The 21,963-nt window shown below is 40.4% G+C and overlaps 1 protein-coding gene across 1 annotated transcript in view; it reads right to left on the bottom strand.

Annotated features, from left to right (window-relative positions):
- The window catches only part of LOC132825504 (myosin-16-like), a 74,205-nt gene that overhangs the window by 8,517 nt on the left and 43,725 nt on the right, over positions 1–21,963 (bottom strand). Inside the window, exons 28-39 of the mRNA XM_060840839.1 lie at positions 17,707–17,763; positions 14,798–14,884; positions 13,531–13,776; positions 12,096–12,213; positions 10,597–10,724; positions 9,509–9,705; positions 7,990–8,122; positions 6,561–6,777; positions 3,886–4,022; positions 1,788–1,891; positions 1,291–1,483; positions 525–728 (exon numbers count right to left, since the gene is read on the bottom strand). Of these exons, the coding sequence (XP_060696822.1) occupies positions 525–728; positions 1,291–1,483; positions 1,788–1,891; positions 3,886–4,022; positions 6,561–6,777; positions 7,990–8,122; positions 9,509–9,705; positions 10,597–10,724; positions 12,096–12,213; positions 13,531–13,776; positions 14,798–14,884; positions 17,707–17,763 (1,821 nt within the window). The remainder of the gene's footprint in view (positions 1–524; positions 729–1,290; positions 1,484–1,787; positions 1,892–3,885; positions 4,023–6,560; positions 6,778–7,989; positions 8,123–9,508; positions 9,706–10,596; positions 10,725–12,095; positions 12,214–13,530; positions 13,777–14,797; positions 14,885–17,706; positions 17,764–21,963) is intronic.

Here is a 21,963-nt window from a genome sequence, read left to right as displayed (position 1 = left end):
GTTTAAAGCCTCCCGTGTAGCACCAGCAAGTTTTCCAGTAAGGATATTGGCCCCCTTCCAATTCAGGTGGAACCTGTCCCTCTTAAACAGGTCATTTCTATTCCGAAGAGATCTCAATGGTCCAAAAATGTTAATTTATTATAACATTTCACAATGTAGTAACGGGACTTGATTTCAAACTCAGAAAAGCAAATGTATAACATCAGAATTATGCTCCCATTTTCCACAGTGAATTTGAGAATCTAATGTTAACTTGTAGCCAATCTTGTCTTGCAGATCTGTATAATTTAAGAACATTACAGGGATTGTTCAGAATGATTTTAGCAATGACTCATGTAGAGAGAGTAACAAAGAGATTTTGAAACAATCAATAATCTGGATTCTAAAGTGCTTCATAAAGATATTATGATGGTGGAACATCATTTCATGTCTTGATATGAAATTCCTTTGCTACTTTAAAATATTGATCCATCCTTTTTAATTAGCACTCTTTAATCATTTGGGTCTTTGCCTCCAGTAGTTACCTGTACGTTGAGTTCATTGTATCGTTCAGTTATTTCTACCAACTCTTGTTCTATGAGCTTGCGAGATCGTTCACTGGATTCCAGGGTGTTGCGAAGTTCTTCCAGCTCTGTCTGCAGAAGGCTAATACGTCGTTCTGATAGATTAAACTGTTCTCGCAGCTCCTCATGTCTACGTGCATCCTCATCCATTTGAGCTTGTGTATCCTGAGGCAGCAAGAAAGACAGCAGTAAGATTGTTGAGTGCACCAAAATTAACTGGCTGACTTTTAGTCAGGCAACAGCTTGATTAAAGAATAACAGCTTTTCAATCATTGCATGACCTCACTTGTCTCTAGAACCTACATTCCAATAGCCCACTGAAATCTCTGCACTTCTCTGACTCTGCACTCTCGTGCTTCTCCCAATACCTTGGTTGCATTATTTTCTATCCAGACCCTAAACTCTGACATTTTCTCTCTGTCTGTTTGAAGACCTCCTTGTGTATCTTAATCCTTGTTTTAATTTATTTGTTTTCTTTTGATAATATTGTTGCAATGAGCCTTGAAACTGTTTTGTACTTTAAGAACACTGTAAAAATGCAATTGCTGCTATCTATTTTTAATCCTACCATAGTCAAGAAACCTTTAAATGTATAGAGTTATATCTAGCTCATCCCAATTATCTCAATCTTTCTCTTTACCCCTTCAACATGAAACCACCAGCCTTCCTAGCAAGACAAGATTATAATAATGTTGTAATCAAACAAAAGACTCTAACCCATCTGTACCTTGAGTTGTTGCTGCAGTTTCTTCAGGGTTTTAACCAACTCGGCGTTGTTTTTGTTTGCATGTTCCAGTTGGATTTCCATCTCATTGACATCAGCTTCCATTTTCTTCTTCAGCCTGAGTGCCTCAGCACGGCCCTTGGTCTCAACTTCTAAGCTGGCCTGCAGTGATTCAATGGCACGCTGGTGGTTCTTTCTGTAAATTCATGGAGAAAGGTGTCAGAAACCTTATTAGCAGTGATCATCAGTGGCAAAATGTCATAGAGACACCTTTACCCAAATCCATGCAACCACCTTCTTTGTTGAGAAAGAAAACTGCTGCGACAGGGGAAGCACTGAATATGAAATTGATACTGTTATAGTGAAGGCAAGTTTTAATTCTCATTGTCGAAGTCATTAATGCAGAGATTAATTCTAAAACTTGGTGTAATGTTTTAGCTTCAATCAAAATCAGTTTGTTTGAAAGGCGCGGACCGACAGGATTTCATTGCAGTGCGTACCTTGTGGCTTCAAATTCCTCTTCTTTCTCATGGATTCTCCTCTCAATGTCTGCCTTCACCTGGGCCAACTCCAGCTGAATCCGCACCACTTTGGCCTCCTCTGCCTAAAGACAACAAAACAACCAAATCCAGTCAGCCCAGAAAGGTAAGTTCACTGAATCAAGAAACAAACAACTGGAACTTGCTTCGAGGTGTGACCAATAAAATGAAGTCTCTGGGGTCCTATAAATAAGAGGTAAATAAGGAAATTGAGCCACAAGGTCAGAATCTGAAGGATGATCAGGCTGAAAACTGAGGAAGATGGAGAGTTCCAGAGATGAAGGCTAAAAACTGTTCCCACATTAGTCAGCCGAAGAAGTTTAGGGTGAATGCAAGCCTGGACTTTTAGCAATACAGTATGATGTGGAGCTAGAAACAATTATAGAATGGTATTATTTCCCAGCGAGGTAGAAGATCACTTATCGCTTAAATGTGATTTAAAATTTGACTGGGTCATGGCATTACTGTGTTCATGAGGTACTGGTCTATTGTTGTGCAAAACATTTTGCATTTACAATTTTGTACTATTGCATTCTGTCCACTCAATAGAACAGTCAACTGATGTGACAGCCCAACAAAGGATAATAATACAGAAATTGCTGGAACAGCTCAGCATGTCTGGCAGCATCTGTGAAGAGAAATCAGTGTTAATGTTTCAGGTCCAATGACCCTTCCTCAGAACTGACTGTAGCTAGGAAAATGTTGGTTTTTATACAGAAGATAGAGCAGGGGGAGGGGGGTAAGAAGTAAATAATCTGTGGGGATTCTCCTTACCCCCTTGCCCCACTCTATCTTCTGCATAAAAACTGACATTTTCCTAGCTACCAGTAGTTCTGAGGAAGGGTTATCAGACCTGAAACATTAATACTGATTTCTCTTCACAGATGCTGCCAGACCTGTTGAGCTTTTCCAGTGATTTCTGTTTTTGTTTCTGATTTATATTGCATCTGCAGTTCTTTTGGTTTTTATTCAGCAAAGGATAATGATGGTTTACCCACTTGTGCCCTTCACCCACGAAACTAGCCAATTAGCACATGTACATCACAAAGCTTAGCATCAATGCAAAACTGTGAGTCAGAGCCTGAAGTAGTTCCAAGTTCATTACAATGAAACGCTATCCACCAGGGATCCTCACTCTAATTATTTCTGAAGTCAGGTCTAATTTTGTTTTTGATACTTAGACCTCTTCAAACATAGATTAGATCCCCTACAGTGTGGAAACAGGCCCTTCGGCCCAACCAGTCCACACTGAAGAGTAACCCACCCCGACCCATTTCCCTCTGACCAATGCACCCAACATTATGGGCAATTTAGCATGGCTAATTCACCTGACCTGCATATCTTTGGACTATGGGAGGAAACCGGAGCACCTAGAGGAAACCCACGCAGACATGGGGAGAATGTGCAAACTCCACACAGTCGCCCAAGGGTAGAATCGAACCTGGGATCCTGGTGCTGTGAGTCAGCATTGCTAACCACTGAGCCACCGTGCCGCCCCATGATAGAGCATTCCTCTGAAGCAGGTGAAACTTGAAACTGGGCTGAGATTGTGGTGTTGGAAAAGCACATCCAGTCGGGCAGCATGCAAGGCGCAGGAGAGTCGATGTTTCCTGATAAAGGGCTTATGTCCAAAACATTGATTCTCCTGCTCTTTGGATGCTGCCTGACCTGCTGTGCTTTTCCAGCACCACACTCTCGATTCTGCAGTCCTCCTTGAATCTGGGCCACCTACCTCAGAGGTATGGACACTACTACAGCATCACAAGAATCCATATGAAGTCAGGTCTAAGTCAGATTTTGGATCCAATTCATATATAGACAAAAGATGTTAGTGTTGTCACAAAGTAATTCAGTTTTGTGATTGATTGAACAAACCTGTAACCCTTGCTGGTTTAAAATGATCAGCAAATGATATGTGCTTGTCTGTTGCTTACTTTGGGCAAATACACATTTGGAGCAGTTCCCAACCTGTGCTCATCCTTCCTATAATACGAAATACATTTTTATTGTAACTGGATCATTTGCTCTAAGTGATATTCATTGAATCAGAGTCCATTACCTCCAGTGAACTTTCAGCCTCTTCCAGAGCTATTTGCAGCTCATCCCTTTGAACTTCCAGCTTTTTCTTCAATTTCTGTAGCTCGTGCACACTCTTTCCACCCTCAGTAAGCTGGTCCACCAGTTCCTTAATCTCATCTAAAAGAGCACAGAAAATTGCACAGTGAAATTTGAGTGAAGTAATTGTTCAAATCAAAATTCTAACCATGGGAGAAATCAGGCTTTTGGAAAATATTGAATGTCACTTTCCTTAATTTCTGTTTGAAAAAGTGTGAAATTGTCAAAATAATGTGCCTTAAATGGACAGACCTGTCAGTGAGCTAGTCTATGCTATGAGGTATTACTGATTTTGAGTCAGAACAATAGTGTCAGATGGGTGATAACAAGTTGGCAGCCTGTTTCTGTGCCTGTAAAACCAAGAGAAATGATGATTCTCAGCAACACATTTTACACTTTGGCACAACAACTAAACCACCCCAGTGACTTCATATGGGTTCTTGTGATGGGCAGCATGGTGGCTCAGTGGTTAGCACTGCTGCCTCACAGCACCAGGGACCAACGTTCGATTCCTGCCTCGGGCAACTATCTGTGTGGAGTTTGCACATTCTCCTCGTGTCTGTGTGGGTTTCCTCCGGGTGCTCTGGTTTCTTCCCACAATCCAAAGATGTGCAGGTTAGGTGAATTGGTCATGCTAAATTGCCCATAGTGTTAGGTGCATTAGTCAGGGGTAAACATAGAGCAGGGGAATGGGTCTGGGTTGGTTACTCTTCAGAGGGTCTGTATGGATTTACTGGGCTGTATGGCTTGTTTCCATACCATAGGGAATCTAATCTAATCTAATCTAATTCACATGATGATAAAGGAATCTATTGTGATACTGGCTAAGTTGCAGCCTTGGCAAGAACATATGAATTAAGGACACAGACAGGCCACTTGGCCATTAAAGCCTCCTCTGCCATTCAATAATATCATGGCTGATCTGATTATTCCGTATTCCTGTTTGTTCCCTGTAACCTTTCACTCCTTTGCCTAACAAAAATCTATCTCTGCCTTAGCAATATTCAAAGACTCTGCTTCTGTCCTCTTTTGAGGAAGTTGAAGTCTCATGTCCCTCTGAGAGAAAATATTTCATGTTGTCTCAATTTTAAATGGGCGTATCCTTATTTATTTGAAGCAATGACCCCCCCTTTTCCAAATTCTCCCATAAAATGAAATAACCTTTCCACATTCACTCTGTCAAGATCGTATATGTCATTAAAACACTTCACACAGTATAAAACAAAATAAAATATGGTAGATTTGACCCTGGTATTGTGAAGTGAGTTATTCAAATACTGAGGCTCCTTGCTGTGATACTTATTAATAAGTCATGGCCTTTGGAGCATCATTGTTTGTGGTTCTGTCAAAATCAAAGTATCAAGGTAAACAGCTTCTGTAACTTATTGCATTGCGATAGGATTGGCAAAAGGAAAAAAATAGCAAAGTTAAAATATTTTAATTTTGAAAACCAAGAACTGAAATTACTTTATTTTGCTCAGTTGTGATAGCTGATTCATGCATTAGGAGACATTGGTGAGGTCTCTTCTGGAAAACTGTGGCCAGTTCTGGTCTTCCAGTTACAGGAAGGATATTATCAAACTGGAGGGAGTTCAGAAGAGATTTATCAGGATGTTGCCGGGTATGAAAGGTTTGTGTTATAAAGAAAGGCTGGATAGTAGGGTCATTGTTCACTGGAGCATAGGATATTGAGATGCTACCTGATAGAAATTTATAAAATAATCAGAGGTATAGACAGAGTTAATGGTCTTTTCCCTAGGATGGAGGATTTAAGACTGGAGGACACACTTTGAAGGTGAGAGGAGAGAGATTTAAAAAAGACATGAGAGGTGAATGTTTTACGCAGAGGATGGTTCACTTGTGGGATAAACTTCCTGAGGAAGTGGTGGGTGTGGATACAGTTGCAACATTTAAAAGACATTTGGATAAGTACATGGGAAAGGTTTGGGAGGATGTGGGTCAGGGGCAGGCAGGTGGGATTAATTTAATTTGGGATTATGTTTGGCATGGACTGGTTGGACCGAAGGATCTGTTTTCATGCTGTATGGCTCTAAGACTCTATTAAATTTTACTGTTTTATATAGTCAATCTGTTTCAGGGCTGAATCATAAGTGTAATGTTTGGTGGCAAAAATTGATTGAGGAATAATTACTTCAGCAAAATTTTAGCAAGTTGTTTATATTTTCAGATAATGTTAGAAAATATGAAACATGTTGTTCATCTGTGAGATATAAGGAAACATTTTTCTGCCACATCACAGTAGTCCTGCTAAACAAAGTGAAAGAATGTTGTATATTTATTCTGCATGTAATCGTGTGTGTGTGTGTGTATATGTATGTGAGAAAGCGTGTGTGTGAGTGTGTGTGTGTGTGTCTGACAGAGAGAGTGTATGTGTGTTGTGTCTGCCTGAATGTAAACTTTGCATCTGCATGTTTGTGTAATTGTGTGCATGTCTCTACGTAACCTTTTGAGTGTGTCTACATGCGAGATGTAAGCTATTAATCCAACGTAGTTCTGTTTAATTTGTGTTGAGTACTAAAAGGACTCCTGAATACTTAGGGATGGCAAAATGTTGTCTTCAGTTATGAAAAGGTTTTATGATGAATGACAGATTCCCACCTTGGAGATTCTTGTTGTCCTTCTTCACAGTCTCGAGTTGCTCAATACTCTCTTCATAAACTGTTCTCAGTTTAAACACTTCTGTCACGTAGCTCCTGCATTCCTTTTGTGAGCTGTCAAGTTCAACTTGCAATTCTTCATATTTCTGCTGCCATTCTGACATCATTTTATCAAAAGAGCGTTGTTTTTTGTCCAAGATAGCTGCAGCAGCATTTGCCTGGAAACACACAAAATCACGTCAGAGGGCAGGACTGCACTCTAGTTGGGGCACCAGGAGTCTCAACTTCTGGCTGGAGATCTGAGAAACGCCCAGTGTCTCTTCCAGGGGAGGCTGGCAAACCAGAGGCTAATCAGTCATACAGAGGTCAAAAGTGGCCTTTCCCCTGGAATTAAGAGACTAGGGGTGGAAGAGCTACCCAGTGAGAGCTACCAAAGAATCACTGGCCTTTTGCTTTCAATCACATCACAATGTACAGTCCCTTCCCCACACCCTGGAGTCCTAAAATTGCAAAAGACCTATGACAAAGGTGAGAAATGATGGGAGGGGATGGGTGAGTTGGCGAGGTTGGGGACAAGGGAAGGCAAATGGTCAGAAACAAGGGTGGTGTGTGGCTACAAGCAGGTAGTCCCCTGCCCATCCAATCTCTCGATCAGGCACTGATTACCTTTGGCTGAGGGACCTGATCCTGGAGGTGACAAGCGGCCCTTAAGGTAGCAGTTGTAGTAGACACTGCATGGGGACAAGTCTGCCTACAACTGGGTCAATTTCAGCAGAATGAGGCTCATAGGAGGATCTTATTTGGTGACTTGGGCCTCAATTGACATCAGGATGGAAGGTAGACTAAGGGCCTTCCTGGCCAGTACGTAATGCTAGTGGAGTTGGGAAAGCACCATGACATAGGTATGCCAACACCCCACCTAATTCATGGCCCTTCCCACCTCTAAGCTCAACACAACTGTGAGCAGCAGCTTTTATGACAGACCTCTATTGTAATAGGTTTAAGCTTTGTCGGGGTGTGTGTGACTGCAATGGGTGAAACATAATGGGAACTGGAACTTGTTGGGTAGCATTTTGAAAGCGTGAACCATGGACTGGATGCAGCATGGTCTTGGGATCGCCAACTCTAGCTGGACATATTCCTTGAGGTTTTAATACATGACCTCCAACAGCCATTTTATTGATCCTTCACTAAAATTTTAGATGTAATCAACAAAACTGAGAAATGCAAACGATTTTTCTTTTGCACGCCTATCATTTTTCTTCCCGGATTGTTTGAAGCAACAATGCTTGATCTTTTATTCCTGGTGACTCCAGAACAATCTCGGAATATTAGGAATCCTAACCGATCTGCGTGCACACCGTTGAACAAAGGAAGTCAATCCCATTTTTCATTCTGGGTTTCCTTTTCCATTGCTCTCTCTCCAGTACCTTTTCCAGCTCAATGGTCAAATCCTCCACCTCTCCTGTAAGTCTCTGTTTTGATTTCTCCAGGCTAGCTGCTCGTGCCTGTGCAGCCTCAGCAGCTTCCTCAGCCTCCTGCAGTCTGGCAGCTAGCTTTCTCCTGTCAGTTAAAAAAGCACCAGAACAGAAGATGTATCATTCAAGGATATATCAAGCAGTATGGAAGTTAAGGTACTTGCACTGTTAGCTACTCTCTTGTTTAATGAGAAAGGGGATACTGTCATAGATTTGCATTGGTACAGCAACATCCTCAACCTCCGGATGTTCCAAAGAGCTCTGCAGCACTGTGTAGTCACCATTGTCATGTTAGAACTGCAGCAACTCATCTGAATACCAAAGAAACACCAGAGGTTCACCAAAGTTCCTTAGACAGCACCTTCCAAACCCACGACCACCACCACCTAGAAGGGTAAGGGCAGCAGGTACTTTGGAACACCACCACCTGCAAGTTCACTCACCACAAGGGCTTGGAAATATACTGCCTATCCTTCACAGTTGTTGGGTCAAAATCCTGGAATTCCCTCCCTACCAGTCAACCCCCAGCAAGTGGGCTGCAGCGATTCAAGAAGGCAGCTCACTAGCACCTTCTCAAGGGCAAATAGGGATGGGCTATCAATGCTGGCCAGCCCAGTGACACCCAAGTCCCACAAATAAATAAAAAAAGCAAAATCCCACAAAAGCTTTATGAGAATGACCGGGTAATCTGTTTTCAAGTTTTATGAAAAGATAAGAGGGATTAACCAGGGCACTGGGGAAGGCTCTTTAGGACTGAGATACTGAATTATTTCTTCACTCATAGGGCTGTGAACTTTTGGAATTCTCTACCTCGGACCACTGTGGTACTCTGTCCAAGAGTATATTCAAGACTGAGATTGCTAGATTTATGGACACTGAGAGAATCAAGGTATGGGCCAGAAAGTGTACTTTAAAAAATGAGTCATTAATGGAAATGGATGGATAGGCCAGCAACTGTTGCCCATTCTTAATTGCCCAGAGTCTACTGCTGTGGCTCTGGAGTCAGTTGTTAGCAAGGCCAGGTAAGTTCAGAAGATTTCATTCCCTCAAGGATGTTAGTGAGCCAAATGAGTTTTAAAGCAATTGACTGTGTTAAACAGTCACCATTAGTAATCTTTTAATTCCAAAGTTTTATTAATTTTAGATTTCATGATTGGCTAAGGTGAGATTTCAACCCATGGCCCCAGAACACTAGTCTATCTTTCTTGATTACTAGCCCAGTGACATTTCCATTGCAGCATCAATGTGGATTAGTTCAGGTAGAAGTTCAGTCATGAGTTTCTCAAGGGACCATATGTCCTGCCTACTTTGCATATTCCCATTTCACATTTTTCATATTGAAACATGGCCAATTAACTGCCTGGTCATATAATAAAAACAGAAAATATTAGAAATATTCAGCAGGTCAGGTAGTATCTGTGGAGAGAAACAGCCAATGATTCCAACTGATGACTGTGGTCTGTTCACTCACTTTGTCTCTTCTAGCTCTTCAGTTTTCTGAATAGCGTCAGTTTCATATTTGGTCCTCCATGTTGTCACCTCACTGTTTAGTTTAGAAACAAGTCGCTGAAGCTCAGCTTTACTCTCCTGCTCTTCCTCCAATTGCTCTTTTGTTAGATCCATGTCATGTTTAGCATTGGCTAGACCCACCATTGCTCCACTTCTGGCCTGTAGTGTGATATATTACATTCGTGTTATTACTTATAATGCTGCAAAAGAATAGGAACATTTACAAAGTCTTCCTAACCAAATGTACAGTTCAGACTGGTATGCGCAAACTATAAAGAATGGGAAACTAGGTTGTGAGATTTAGAATTTTTACAGTGCAGAAGGGGGCTGTTCCGCTCATCGTCTCTGCACTGGTTCTCCAATTGAGCATTGCATTTCATGCCATTCTCCTGCCTTCTCCACATGACCTAGAGCACTACTCTTTTACATCAGTGTAAAGTCTAACAGTCATCATTTTCCAGCCTGAAGGCCTTTGAATATTTCTAGCTGAGAGTGAATTTCTCAAGATACATTTGCAGTGTAAACCATTCAAAGCATCCATCCATAGTGCATTACATTTATTACACTACATTGTATACATTACACACAGACACAAGACCATTAGTTAATCTGCTAAATCTGTTTTTAAATCTCCCAAGAATAAAAATCTCTGGAATTTGATGGGATAGAGAGGATTTTTGTGTTTGCCTTTTTCTCCTCTGTTTTCAAAATTAAATGGGGATGGGATCAATTTTAACCAGTCATAGGAAATTTAAAAAATGGCTAGGTTGTAAACTGGGCTACAGATCCGTCACCACCTGGTTTATACAAACACAGCATTCAGATCAGCCCCAGAGAGTGAGGATGGACAAATCAGGACAGGCACTTCTCATTCAGTTCTCAATGGATGTCAGTCAGAACAAAAGTAAATCTTTCAAATAATATTTTAAAATGTTGTTTAGATTGTTAAGTACCACAAATATAATTATCTTTAGTAACTTATACATTTTCCTTGGAATCAAATCTTTGAGTTTCTTTTTGGTTGTGGTTATAGAAAAAACCATATCTCACCCTTGTCTCCTCTTCCAGTTGCCTCTTCAGGTCTTCAACTTGAGAGGACAGGCTAGTTTTGATCCTGATCAGTTGGTTCAGCTTACTCTGGGCCTCCTCAAAAGCACGGCTCAGCTCACTGTTCTCAGCTGATTAAGAGAAATTTCCAAACGAATGATTAGTCAGGATATTGAAGCCTTCATCAAGCTAACTTCATTACATTGTCACTGAAGTGTTCTGCTTTCACTCAAGGCCAAAAGTTCCAACGTCTACAGGGGAATGCAGAGTCTGTTTTCATAAGAAGCCTATATCTGCTATTTTAATTTGAAATAAATATCAGCACTGGGAACAAGGAAGAGGTTTAGCCCACCGAGCTGCTGGGTTATTGTGCAGATGTTTCGTTACCATGCTGGGTAACATCATCAGTGCGACTTCTGTGAAGTGCTGTTGCTCTGTCCATTTGTTTTTTGTGTGGTTTGATCTGTTGGGTTGAGTGTCTCTTCTGGGTCTTCTCTGCAGGGTTTGTACACTGGGTCTATCTCTGTGTGTTTGTTGATGGCCTTTTTGGTTGAAAACTAAGCTTCCAAGAACTGTCTGGCATGTCTCTGGTTAGCTTACCCTAGAATGGTTACTTTGTCATAATCAAATTGATGGCCTTCTTGGCCTGTGTGTACCGAGATGAGGAAGAGTGGATCATGTTGTTTAGTTGTGAAGTCAACTAAAATGGCTATCAACAACCACACAGACCCAGTGTAGAAACACTGAAGAAAAGACCCGAACTGAGACTCACCTCGACAGATGGACCACATAAAAACCAAGTAAGACAGAACAACAGTGCTTCACTGGAGTTGCACTGATGATGTTACAAAACGTGGTAACAAAACATCTGCACAATAACCCAGCAGCTCGGCGTCCTAACCAATTACTTCACCTACAACCCGAGCTACAGATCTTCACAAAAACAAGGAAAAATGTGTTAAGTTTGATCAACAGCAATCTTGTGTCTTAGTTCTTCTAGGCCAGGAAAATTTGGTCAACAAGTCCCAGAATACACACATCTTGCCATATCAATGTTGATGAGAACTGAGCAGTAAAGAGCTCACTCACTACTTGGAAATCACAAAACAATAAGATAGAGTGTTGTAAAAGCACAGCCCATCGTCTGGACTGGAAACTGATCCAGGACAAAACAGGCTGAAAGAAATAGGTAGGTAAGCTGTCAAAAATAATTTGTAGGTACATTCAATTCAATTCACCAGACTCAATCTGGAAAGAAAGATGTTCAGGCTGAATCCCATTTTATTTTACTGTACTGTTATTACTTTCTGATTGATTTTACTTGAAGGTCAATCATTTCAGATCAATGCATTATTAGTGCTCATTAGAACATCTTATCTTGTAATATATCCAACTTCTACTTTAGCACCATGAAAATTAAGACGTATTATTTTATATTTTGAAAGTGTAAATGATTAGTTTAGAATCTAAAATGGGGTGACAACATATAAGCTATGTAGTACCTGACAGCCTTGTCTTCACTGTGTTGGCTTCAGTCATGTTTCTTTCCATTTCAGCGTACTTGGAATTGGCCTCTGCTAAGTTGTCTTCCAACTTACGAACATGCATTTCAGCATTCAACTGCACCCAGAGAAAACAAATGCTTATATATCACTGAATATATGAATAGGATATGTTTTCCTATGAAGGGCTTTTGCCCGAAACATCGTTTTTCCTGCTCCTCGGATGCTACCTGACCTGCTGTGCACCACTCTAATCTTGACTTTGTTTTCCTACCATTCACTAGGCTCTACCCTACTCAAGTCCTTCTACCAACAACACAATCTGATCTGTTAACAAAGTGTGCTATCTGTGGCTCAGGTGATAGTACACATGCCTCTGAATCTCTGGGTCTTAAAAACAGGGCATGAGCGCAAAAATCATTGCTAACCTTAAAGAATACTGTGTGTCCTAGATTAGACGTTAAATCAAGGCCTCATCTACCTGCTGGGTAAACTTATGGCAATGTTTCAAGGAAGATCAGCTGAGTCATTCCTGACCAATATGTATCAGCATTGCTGAAAATGGGTAATCTGGCTATTCATGCATTGCTGTTTGTGAGGGTTTGCTGCAGGGAAATTAGATGCCACTTTTCTCACATGCTAATAGTCACATTACTTCAAAGCCTGTCTAGCGTGTATGTTGCAATGCTTTTGTATTGCAATAATGACCACATTTCAAGAAATAAAGTAGTTAAGTAAAGCATTCTGGTATGTCCTGGGATTGCTGAAGTCACAACAGAAATGGAAATCCTTTCCTTTGCTCAAACGTTTTGTCTATAACTAGATAAAGGGTTGGATCCCAGCCTATTGAGTCTGTGATTACTCACACTGAAAATAAAGAAGTTTTATGATGCCTCCGTTTACATCCTTGGTTCTGCCACAAACATATCTGTCACTTCTTTTGATACAGTTAGATGACAGACCATATGAATAGTCCATTGTCTTAGCTTCTTCTCTCCATTCCAGTTAAAAACCCTTAAAATGACAGCTAACCCTGTACATGCTGACTACAAAGAGGTATGTTTTAAAAAAATTAGAATTCAGAGAGTCTATCCCTACTTGCTATCATCACAAAGGACGTACTGATGAAGTTCAACCAAAGTTTGCTGTAAAGTTCTCTTCTTGACAAGGCATGTCAGCCCCAAGCTGATGTGAACTAACCCCAAGGCGATATGATAGTTCACTTACCATCAGCACAGCTGAGATCTTCTCTGAACTTGATCAAGAATTGAGGCCAAGAGTCAAATCGAAGGCAGCTTATGTTGTGTTTATTCCATGAGTCATACCTGAGAGCATGGTAACCTATTCTAACCACATGTCCTACCCTTGCAGCCAGCAGACAAGTTGTTTTGCAAGTTTAGGTCAGAATTCTTTTTGTTGCCCCTTGTTCCATTACCTTGGATTTCTGCAGGGCTTCTGCATTGGTGCTAAGGTCATCGATCTCAGCTTTCATGACTTGCTTGTCCTTCTCGAGTTTAGCTTTGACTCTCTGCAAGCCCTCCATCTGCTCTGTCAGCTCAGCCAAGGAGTCAGTGTGCTTCTTTCGCAGCGCAGAAGCTGTGGCCTCAGATTGCAGGGCAGATTCTTCCAGCTCTCGTCGCAACTTCAGAAGCTCTGCTTCCCGCTTCCTGTTTAGCTCAATCTGTGAACATGGAGGGAAGAATAACTCATGACAGATTTGTATCTGCAACTTCAGTCTCATTGTTAAAGAACAAATAATTTTATTGGATTGTCTTCTGCTGATATGCTAAATATGAACACTGTTACTCATTGGGACTTTAATACATTGGCATTTGTGTAAATTAATAGGAAAATTTAAATTTATAAAAAAACTTAAATTATTCTAATTCTTATTGCTAGGAGTATAACATTCGCCTGCACTTGTGTTTTTGTTTTTGCTGCTGTTTACCTATTATTTACCATCTATGCTACTTAACTATGTGATCTGCCTGTATTGTTCACAAGACAAAGCTTTTCACTATGTCTCAGAATATGTGACAATAAGTTCAATTCAATTCAATAGAACATAGAACAGCACAGCACAAGAACAGGCCCGGTGGCCTACATGTTGTGCCGAGCATGACATCAAGTTAAACTAATCCCTTCTGCTTGCCCACAGTCCATGTCCCTTCATTCCTTGCTTATTCATGTGCTTATCCAAAAGACCTTTAAACACCCCTATCATATCTGCGTCCATCACCACCCCCTTGGCAGTGCATTCCAGACTCCTACCATTCTCCATTTAAAAACCCTGCTCCTCACATCTCCTTTGAACCTTCTCCCTCTTACCTTATATGCATCACCTTAAATGCGAAGGGAAAGTAAGCTTGCACATTAAATTTCAGAAAATACATTAACAGAATCATTCAGGCCCAGAATGGAGCCTTTTAGTCCATCATGTATGTTGACAGCCCCTTGAAAGAGGTAAATAACTAGTCTAATTCAACCTGCTTCTTCCCCATTATATTGAAAATCGTTTCAAGTATTTATCCTAATTTGTTTTTGGAAGCAATTATTGAATCTGCTATTATCCAGTATATTCCACATCATATAATTCACAGTGAAAACAAAACATTCTTCATCTCCTGTTTGGTTCCCTTGCCATACCAGAACAGAGAGAAGAGGTTTGATGTCACAGACCTGTCATTGAAAGGTGAAGCTACCTGAGAGACTGTGGCACCACCGGCTTCCTCCAGTCTGTCACTGAGTTCTTCCAGTTCACGGGAAAATTCAGCTCGTTGTTTCTCAACCTACACGGTTTGGAAATGGAGTTTTAATAATAAAGTTATCTCATTTACAACAAATCAAATCCACACATCGCACCGGGGTAAAAATATCTGAAGGCATTCCCAGAAGTGTTTGCAAGCAGAATTTGACAGCTCTGAGGTGGCCTCAAGAAATTACTTGAAAGGAATGGAGCATGATTGGGAGGTGGTGAGATCTAGACAGAGATCTCTGTAAATATGAGATTAAGACAGGGAATTCTAAAGCTTAGGGTCAAAGCCATTAAAAGCTTTTAATGAGTAGCAATTAAAAATATGGTATGCAAAAGGTCAGAATTAGAAGAATAGAGAAATCCCCTATGTGTTGTCGGAATGGAGGAAATTGGGGGATATAGGGAAAGATGAGACCAGGAGGGACTTGAAAACAAAGCTGAGGATTTTGAAATTGAGGTTTAAACTGGGATCTGATTTAGATGTGTGAGCACTAGACTGATGTGGTGGACTTGTTTACGGATGACTGAGGGACAGTGAACACAAAACATTACATTCACCATTCAGTCATCACAGTTCAGATGTTACATAAGTAGTTTTGGTTATTCCAAGTGGCTATCTTAGAGTTCCTTCCACCACCTTGCAATGGGGACGGAGGAAGCTGAGACAGTGTATTATGATATCCTTTATTCTAACTCATCTAATGATTAAATGTAAAAGAAAATTCATAGATGCCGACAATAAATGGATAATAAATAAATAAATGCCACTGGTGAATTTAACTGCTCCAGTGACTTGCATGGACTTTATCTTTAACAAGCGGTGTTTTTTTTCATGATTTTTAATCATGTCAATGAGCAATAGGATTAGGTTTTAGTAGAGTGATTCCTGCACTACCTGTTCTCACTCTTCTCCTTTGGTTGATGTAGGTTTACCTCAAAGCAATTCTCATTGATCCTTCCAACCCAGCCCCGCAATATTCCAATCTCTAAATTGTTTTGTCCTTTCAAAACAAGATTTAGATATTTTAAAATCTTTTCAGTCTAATCCCTCTTTTATATTTTACTGCATTTTACAAATTCCTTCTTTCATTACTCTGTCATTCTCTCCTCCACAAAGACATTCCTGCCTCTCCTCTTTGGCTATTCACCCTTAGGCTTCCCTGTTGCTTGCCATTCATAGACTCAGAGTCATACAACACAAAAGCAGACCCTTTGCCCCAACTTGTCCATGCCCACAAGATTTCCTAAACTGAACTAGTCCCATTTGCCTGCTCCCATTTGGCTCATATTCCTCTAAACCTTTCTTAACAACATGCCTGTCCAAATATCTTTTACATGTTGTAATTTTATTAACCTCTACCATGATCTCTGGCAGCTCGTTCAATATTCGCTTCACCCTTTGTGTGAAAATGGTCCATTTTAAGCCTTGCTTCTCTCACCTTAAATCTATGCCCTATAGTTTTATACTCCTCGACCCTGGGGAAAAGATCTTGACTAGTCATCTTATAAGTGCCCCTCATGATTTGAGAAAACCTCTATAAGGTCATTCCTCAGCCTCCTATGCTCCAGGGAAAAGAGTCCCAGCTTTGCCACTCAAGCCCTCCAGTCTAGTAATATTCTTATAAATCCTTTTTACACCCTTTCCAGTTTAATAACATCCTTTCTGTAGCAGATCAATCAGAATGGTATGAGTACTCCAAATGTGGCCCTACCAATGACTTGTACAGCTATAACATGATATCCCAACTCCTGTACTCAGTGCTCTGAATGATGAAGGCAAGCATGCCAAACATCTTTTTCATCACCTGTCTACCTGCCTTTCAAGGAACTATGTACTGTAGCTCTAGGTCTCTCTGTTCAACAACACTCCCCTAGCCCCTTACACTAACTGTGTAAGTCCTGCCCTGGTTTGTCTCACCAAAGTGGAACACCTTGCATTTATCTAAATTAAATTCCATCTGCCATTCCTTGGCCCACTGTCCCAATAGATCAAGCTCCCATTGTGAAGATCTTTCTCACTGTCCACTATACCACCAATTTTGGTGTCGTCCACAAACTTATACCTCCTATGTTCTCATCCAAATAATTAAAATAAATGATGAACAACAATGGATCTAGCATTGATTCCTGTGGAACACTGCTGGTCACAGTCTGAACAACAATCCTCTACCAGAACCCTCTGTCTCCTCCTGTCAAACCTATTTTGGAACCAATTTGCTAGTTCTCCCTGGATCCCATGTGATCTAATCTTACTAACCAGTCTACCATGCAGTACCTTGTTGTAGGCCTTGATAAAGTCCATATAGACAACATCCATTACTCTGCTTTCATCTATTTTCTTGGTTACCTCTGGAAAAAACTCAATCATGTTTGCGAGACACCATGTCTCATGCACAAAGCTCTTTTTGTATTTCCCTCTATTGGATGTTGTGTATCTTCCTGACCTCCCCATCATTCCCAGTTTTCAGAGTCACCATCTCACCTAACAGCTACACATTATGCTTTCAACAGCAGCCAGTGTCTTTCTTCAGCATCTCCAGGAGAGCTGATGCTCTCTCCATCTTTGTAAAGGTCTCAATATCCAGATTAAGACCTCTGCACACAGTTGTGTTCTTCACCTGCCCCTTGACCTCTGATACCATTTTCTGAACCCACTTGAAAGTTTACAACAGTTTACCTATAACTTGAAGCAGGAGGAATCATGAAGTATTTCTTATGCAGAGAAATTAGGAAACTAATTACACTTTGGGAAAGGTACAAATGCTTTAACTTGAGTTGATCATGGATATTACAGATTGATTGCCTCCAGCAATGGACACCTTGCATTCATTACATATTTGATATTGTTTTACAAACCTTGGCTCTCATGGCACGCTCTCCCTCGAGTTCCTCTTCCAGTTCTTCAATTCTGGACTGTAGATACAAACACCTGCATTACCATTCAAAACCTTTCAATCTCAGCTTGCTTAGTATTGCAATGTTGCATTAATATTCTACATAAGAATACATATTTAACCAGGTTACATTAACACAAACATGAAGAAATTTAAAATGACTTTTATTTCAAAATCATATCACCAAAGTGAACACATTAAATACTAACCTGAAGAAAATAATGTGACTTTGTTGGACTCAGTATTCACATTTATATGTTGCTTTCAAAGCCATGAAGTAACAAAAGAGGAAGCATAACCTACTTTAAAGTAACCCAGAATAGATATTGATAGAAATTAGTCTTAAAAACAAATGAAAGTATACTTGTATTAAATAGTGTCTTTGGGGGTAATAATGTGTGATGAGTAAAAATGTTGTGGTTGAGTTTATATTTTACTTGGAATGGCGTGATTTGGATTCAACAATACTCAGAGCAGCAACATCAATCTATGAAGACTGGTGTTGGGCAGATGTAAAACTAGATCCACTGGATCATGGCAAGTGAGTTTTAAATTACGCCTTCCACCTATTAATCAAGTTTTTTTTTGTAGATATTTTTATTGAAATTTAACATTTTTGCAAATTTACAAAAATAAACAAAACTCTCAAATACAAATATTGATGTACAATTAAATCATATATACAATAGTCATAATTTAACAAAGAAAAGAGAAAGAAAGAAAACAAAAAAAGAAAAAAAAAGAAACGAAAAAAGAAAGAAAAAAAAACTCAACTTTCTACTAATCTAACCTATAACTAACCAGAGTGTATACCTAAGTCTCTTACATGCTCGGAATGTATAAACATCAAATATAATAAAACCCGTATTCGCGCAGTATTCCTCTCCCAAGGGGCCCCGGAGCAGCCCGGTCTGAAATCTTCACTAAATAAAAGCCCTTGTTAGGATAGCCGAAATATCTGCATTTATATAATTCAAAAAGGGCTGCCATATTTTATAAAATAATTCAGTCTTTCGGTGCACCATATTTGTGAGGAAGTCAAGGGGGATATATTCCATAATTAATCTGTGCCAATTTGAAAGTCCAGGGGGGCCCTCAGCCACCCAGTTCACCAAAATATTTTTCCTTGCACAGAAAGAGAGAATAGAAAATAGTCTCTTCCCATGCATATCCAGAGATGAGAGGTTCGAAAAGCCCAAAAGGAGAGATACAGGGTCCACCCTAATTTCCGTTCCTAAAATTTCTGTCAGGGTATTTGCCACTTTAGTCCAGTATCTGCGGATTTTCTGACAAGTCCACAGACAATGTACAAGAGTACCCACCTCTATTTTGCATTTGGGACACATTGGAGATGCTCCTGCCTTAAATTTTGCCAGTCGAGCCGGAGCTATATGGGCCCTATGAAGTATCTTTAGTTGGATAGCCTGAGTTCTGTTACAGATAGCAATTCTTCTAGCATTTTCCCAAATGTCATTCCACATATCCTCAGAGATTTCTAGCCCCAAGTCCTGCTCCCATGTTTTAAGCAGGTCATCCATGTCTCATGAGACTCCATCATGTAGCAAATGGTATATAGTACTAACGGAGGATGCCCCCGCTGGTCGTAAGACATTACGTTCTCTGTCTGATTTATAAAGACTATCTATTAATGTAGTCTTCCTCTGTATATAATCTCGAACTTGGAAGTATCGAAAGAGATCCCCATTAGGTATTCCGAATTTCAGACGCAGCTGCTCAAAGGACATCAGGATCCCATCTTTAAATAGGTCCCCTAAGCATGAGATGCCCCTGGATCTCCAGAGTTTAAAGGTGGCATCTGTAATCCCCGGTTGGAATCCCCATGCGCCTACTATTGGTGCATTGGGGGATGTTTTATGTGAGTTACCCTCATTTTGCCGCATTATATTCCAGGCCTTAATTGTGTTTAATATTATGGGATTTTTACAGTGGTCTGTAATGATTTTCCTCTTATCTGAAAATAAAAGGTTAATAAGTGGGTATTTTACTTGGGAGGCTTCGATATCCAGCCAAATTGATTGTGGATCAGATGAAACCCAATCAGCTATGTAACTTAGTAGGGAGCTTAACTGATATTTCCTAAAGTCTGGGAAGTCCAGTCCTCCCCTTGCCTGTGGAAGCTGTAGCTTCTTCAGCTTAATAAGGGGCCGTCTATGGTTCCAAATAAAGGAGCCCAACCAGCCATATAATTTACGTAGGGCTAGCCTTGGCAGCATCAGCGGGAGCATTCTCATAGGATATAAGAGACGGGGCAGAACATTCATTTTAATTAATGCTATTCTCCCTAGCCAGGAAATCGGAAGGTCTCTCCATCACTGGAGGTCCTGCCTTATCCTTTCCATTAATTGTACAAAATTAGCCCTATACAGCTGATCAAATACTGGCGTGATAAAAATACCTAAATATAAGAAGCCCTCCAGGGACCAACGGAAGGGAAAAGGGGATCCGTCCATTAAGTGGGGTATCATAGCCAGACCACCCATTGGCATGGCTTCCGATTTTGAAAAATTAATTTTATAGCCTGAGAATGCACTAAATGTATTAATAACTTGAATTAGACGAGGCACTGACATTAAAGGATTACTGAGGAATAAGAGAACGTCATCTGCATAGAGGGTAATTTTGTGTTTACCTGTACCAATCCTCGGGGCCATTATATTAGGATCAGTCCGGATGGCTTCTGCTAATGGTTCGATTATCAGTGTAAACAACAATGGTGAGAGAGGACATCCTTGACGGCAGCCCCTACCCACACTGAAGCCATCCGATCTTAACCCATTAGTAATAACAGCTGCTTTGGGGTCATTATACAATGTTGAAACCCATTTGGTAAACACCTGTCCAACGCCAAACCTTTCCAATGTGTAAAATAAATATGACCATTCAACCCTATCAAATGCCTTTTCCGCATCCAATGAAATTACTACTCCTGGTATCTTTCCCTGATGACAGGCTTGGATCATATTCAAGACCCTTCTGATATTATTGGATGATCTGCGGCCCTTAATAAATCCCGTCTGGTCCTCCTTTATAATATATGGCAGTACCCTTTCTAGTCTTAGTGCTAACATTTTTGAGAGAATTTTAAAGTCTACATTTAGTAAGGATATTGGTCTGTAAGATGCACAATCTTCTGGGTCTTTTCCTTTTTTGAGGATAAGAGAAATATTTGCTTCTTTCAGCGTGGGCGGGAGACAGACCTGACTATGCGCAAAATTATACATATCCATAAGTGGGTCAACCAATATTCCTGTAAATTCTTTATAGAATTCAGCTTGAAAACCATCCGGGCCCGGTGCTTTTCCGCTCTGAAGTTGCCTAATTGCCTCAAGTATTTCTTGGACTGTTAAAGGGGTATTTAGGGCCGACACCTGTTCCGAAGTCAGGCCCGGGAAGGTCAAATTTTTAAAAAATGACTGCATCCTCCTAATCCTATCTTCACAATCCTGCGATCTATATAGTTCAGAATAAAATTCTTTAAAGGTCGCATTGATCTTTTTATGATCATGAGTCAGGGTACCTGTACTTTCCTTGATGGTCGGAATAGTTTGAGGGGCTTTCTTTTTCTTTGCAAGAAATGCTAAGTATCTACCCGGTTTGTCGCCATATTCATATAATCTTTGTTTCGCAAATAATATTTCCCTTTTAGCCATTTGAGTAAGCGCGGTGTTTAAAGCTGTCCTAAGAGCTGTAATCCTCTGCAATTTTGTGATAGAAGGTCTATCAGCGTATGCTGTTTCGGCTGCTTTTAGGCGAGCTTCGAGCAGACGCTGTTGCTCTCCCTTCATTTTCCTCTGGGTCGCTGAATAGGAGATGATCAAACCTCGTGCATAAGCTTTGATGGTCTCCCACATCATTGACGGATTGCTAGCCGTACCAGTATTAATTTCTAAAAAAGTTTTAAGTTCTTGGGAGAAGTACTTTAAAAATTTGCTATCTTTTATCAGGAAGGGGTCCATATGCCAATGCCGAGCAGATGTCCCATTGTTCTTTACCTTAGTTTCCATGTATACAGCGGCATGGTCAGAGATTGCTATAGTACCTATTTTACAGGTTGCTATAGAGTTTAGAAAAATCGATGGGGCAAAAAACATATCAATTCTTGTGTGACATTTATGTGGATTAGAGTAGAAAGAAAAATCTCTACCCTGTGGATGGAGACATCTCCATACATCTACCAATCCTAATTCTTTATTCAGGT

The sequence above is a fragment of the Hemiscyllium ocellatum genome, chromosome 20, assembly GCF_020745735.1.
Source record: "Hemiscyllium ocellatum isolate sHemOce1 chromosome 20, sHemOce1.pat.X.cur, whole genome shotgun sequence".
Lineage (NCBI taxonomy): Eukaryota > Metazoa > Chordata > Chondrichthyes > Orectolobiformes > Hemiscylliidae > Hemiscyllium > Hemiscyllium ocellatum.
The sequence above is the reverse complement of the archived record's forward strand: the minus strand, read 5'-3'. Positions and strand labels throughout refer to the sequence as shown.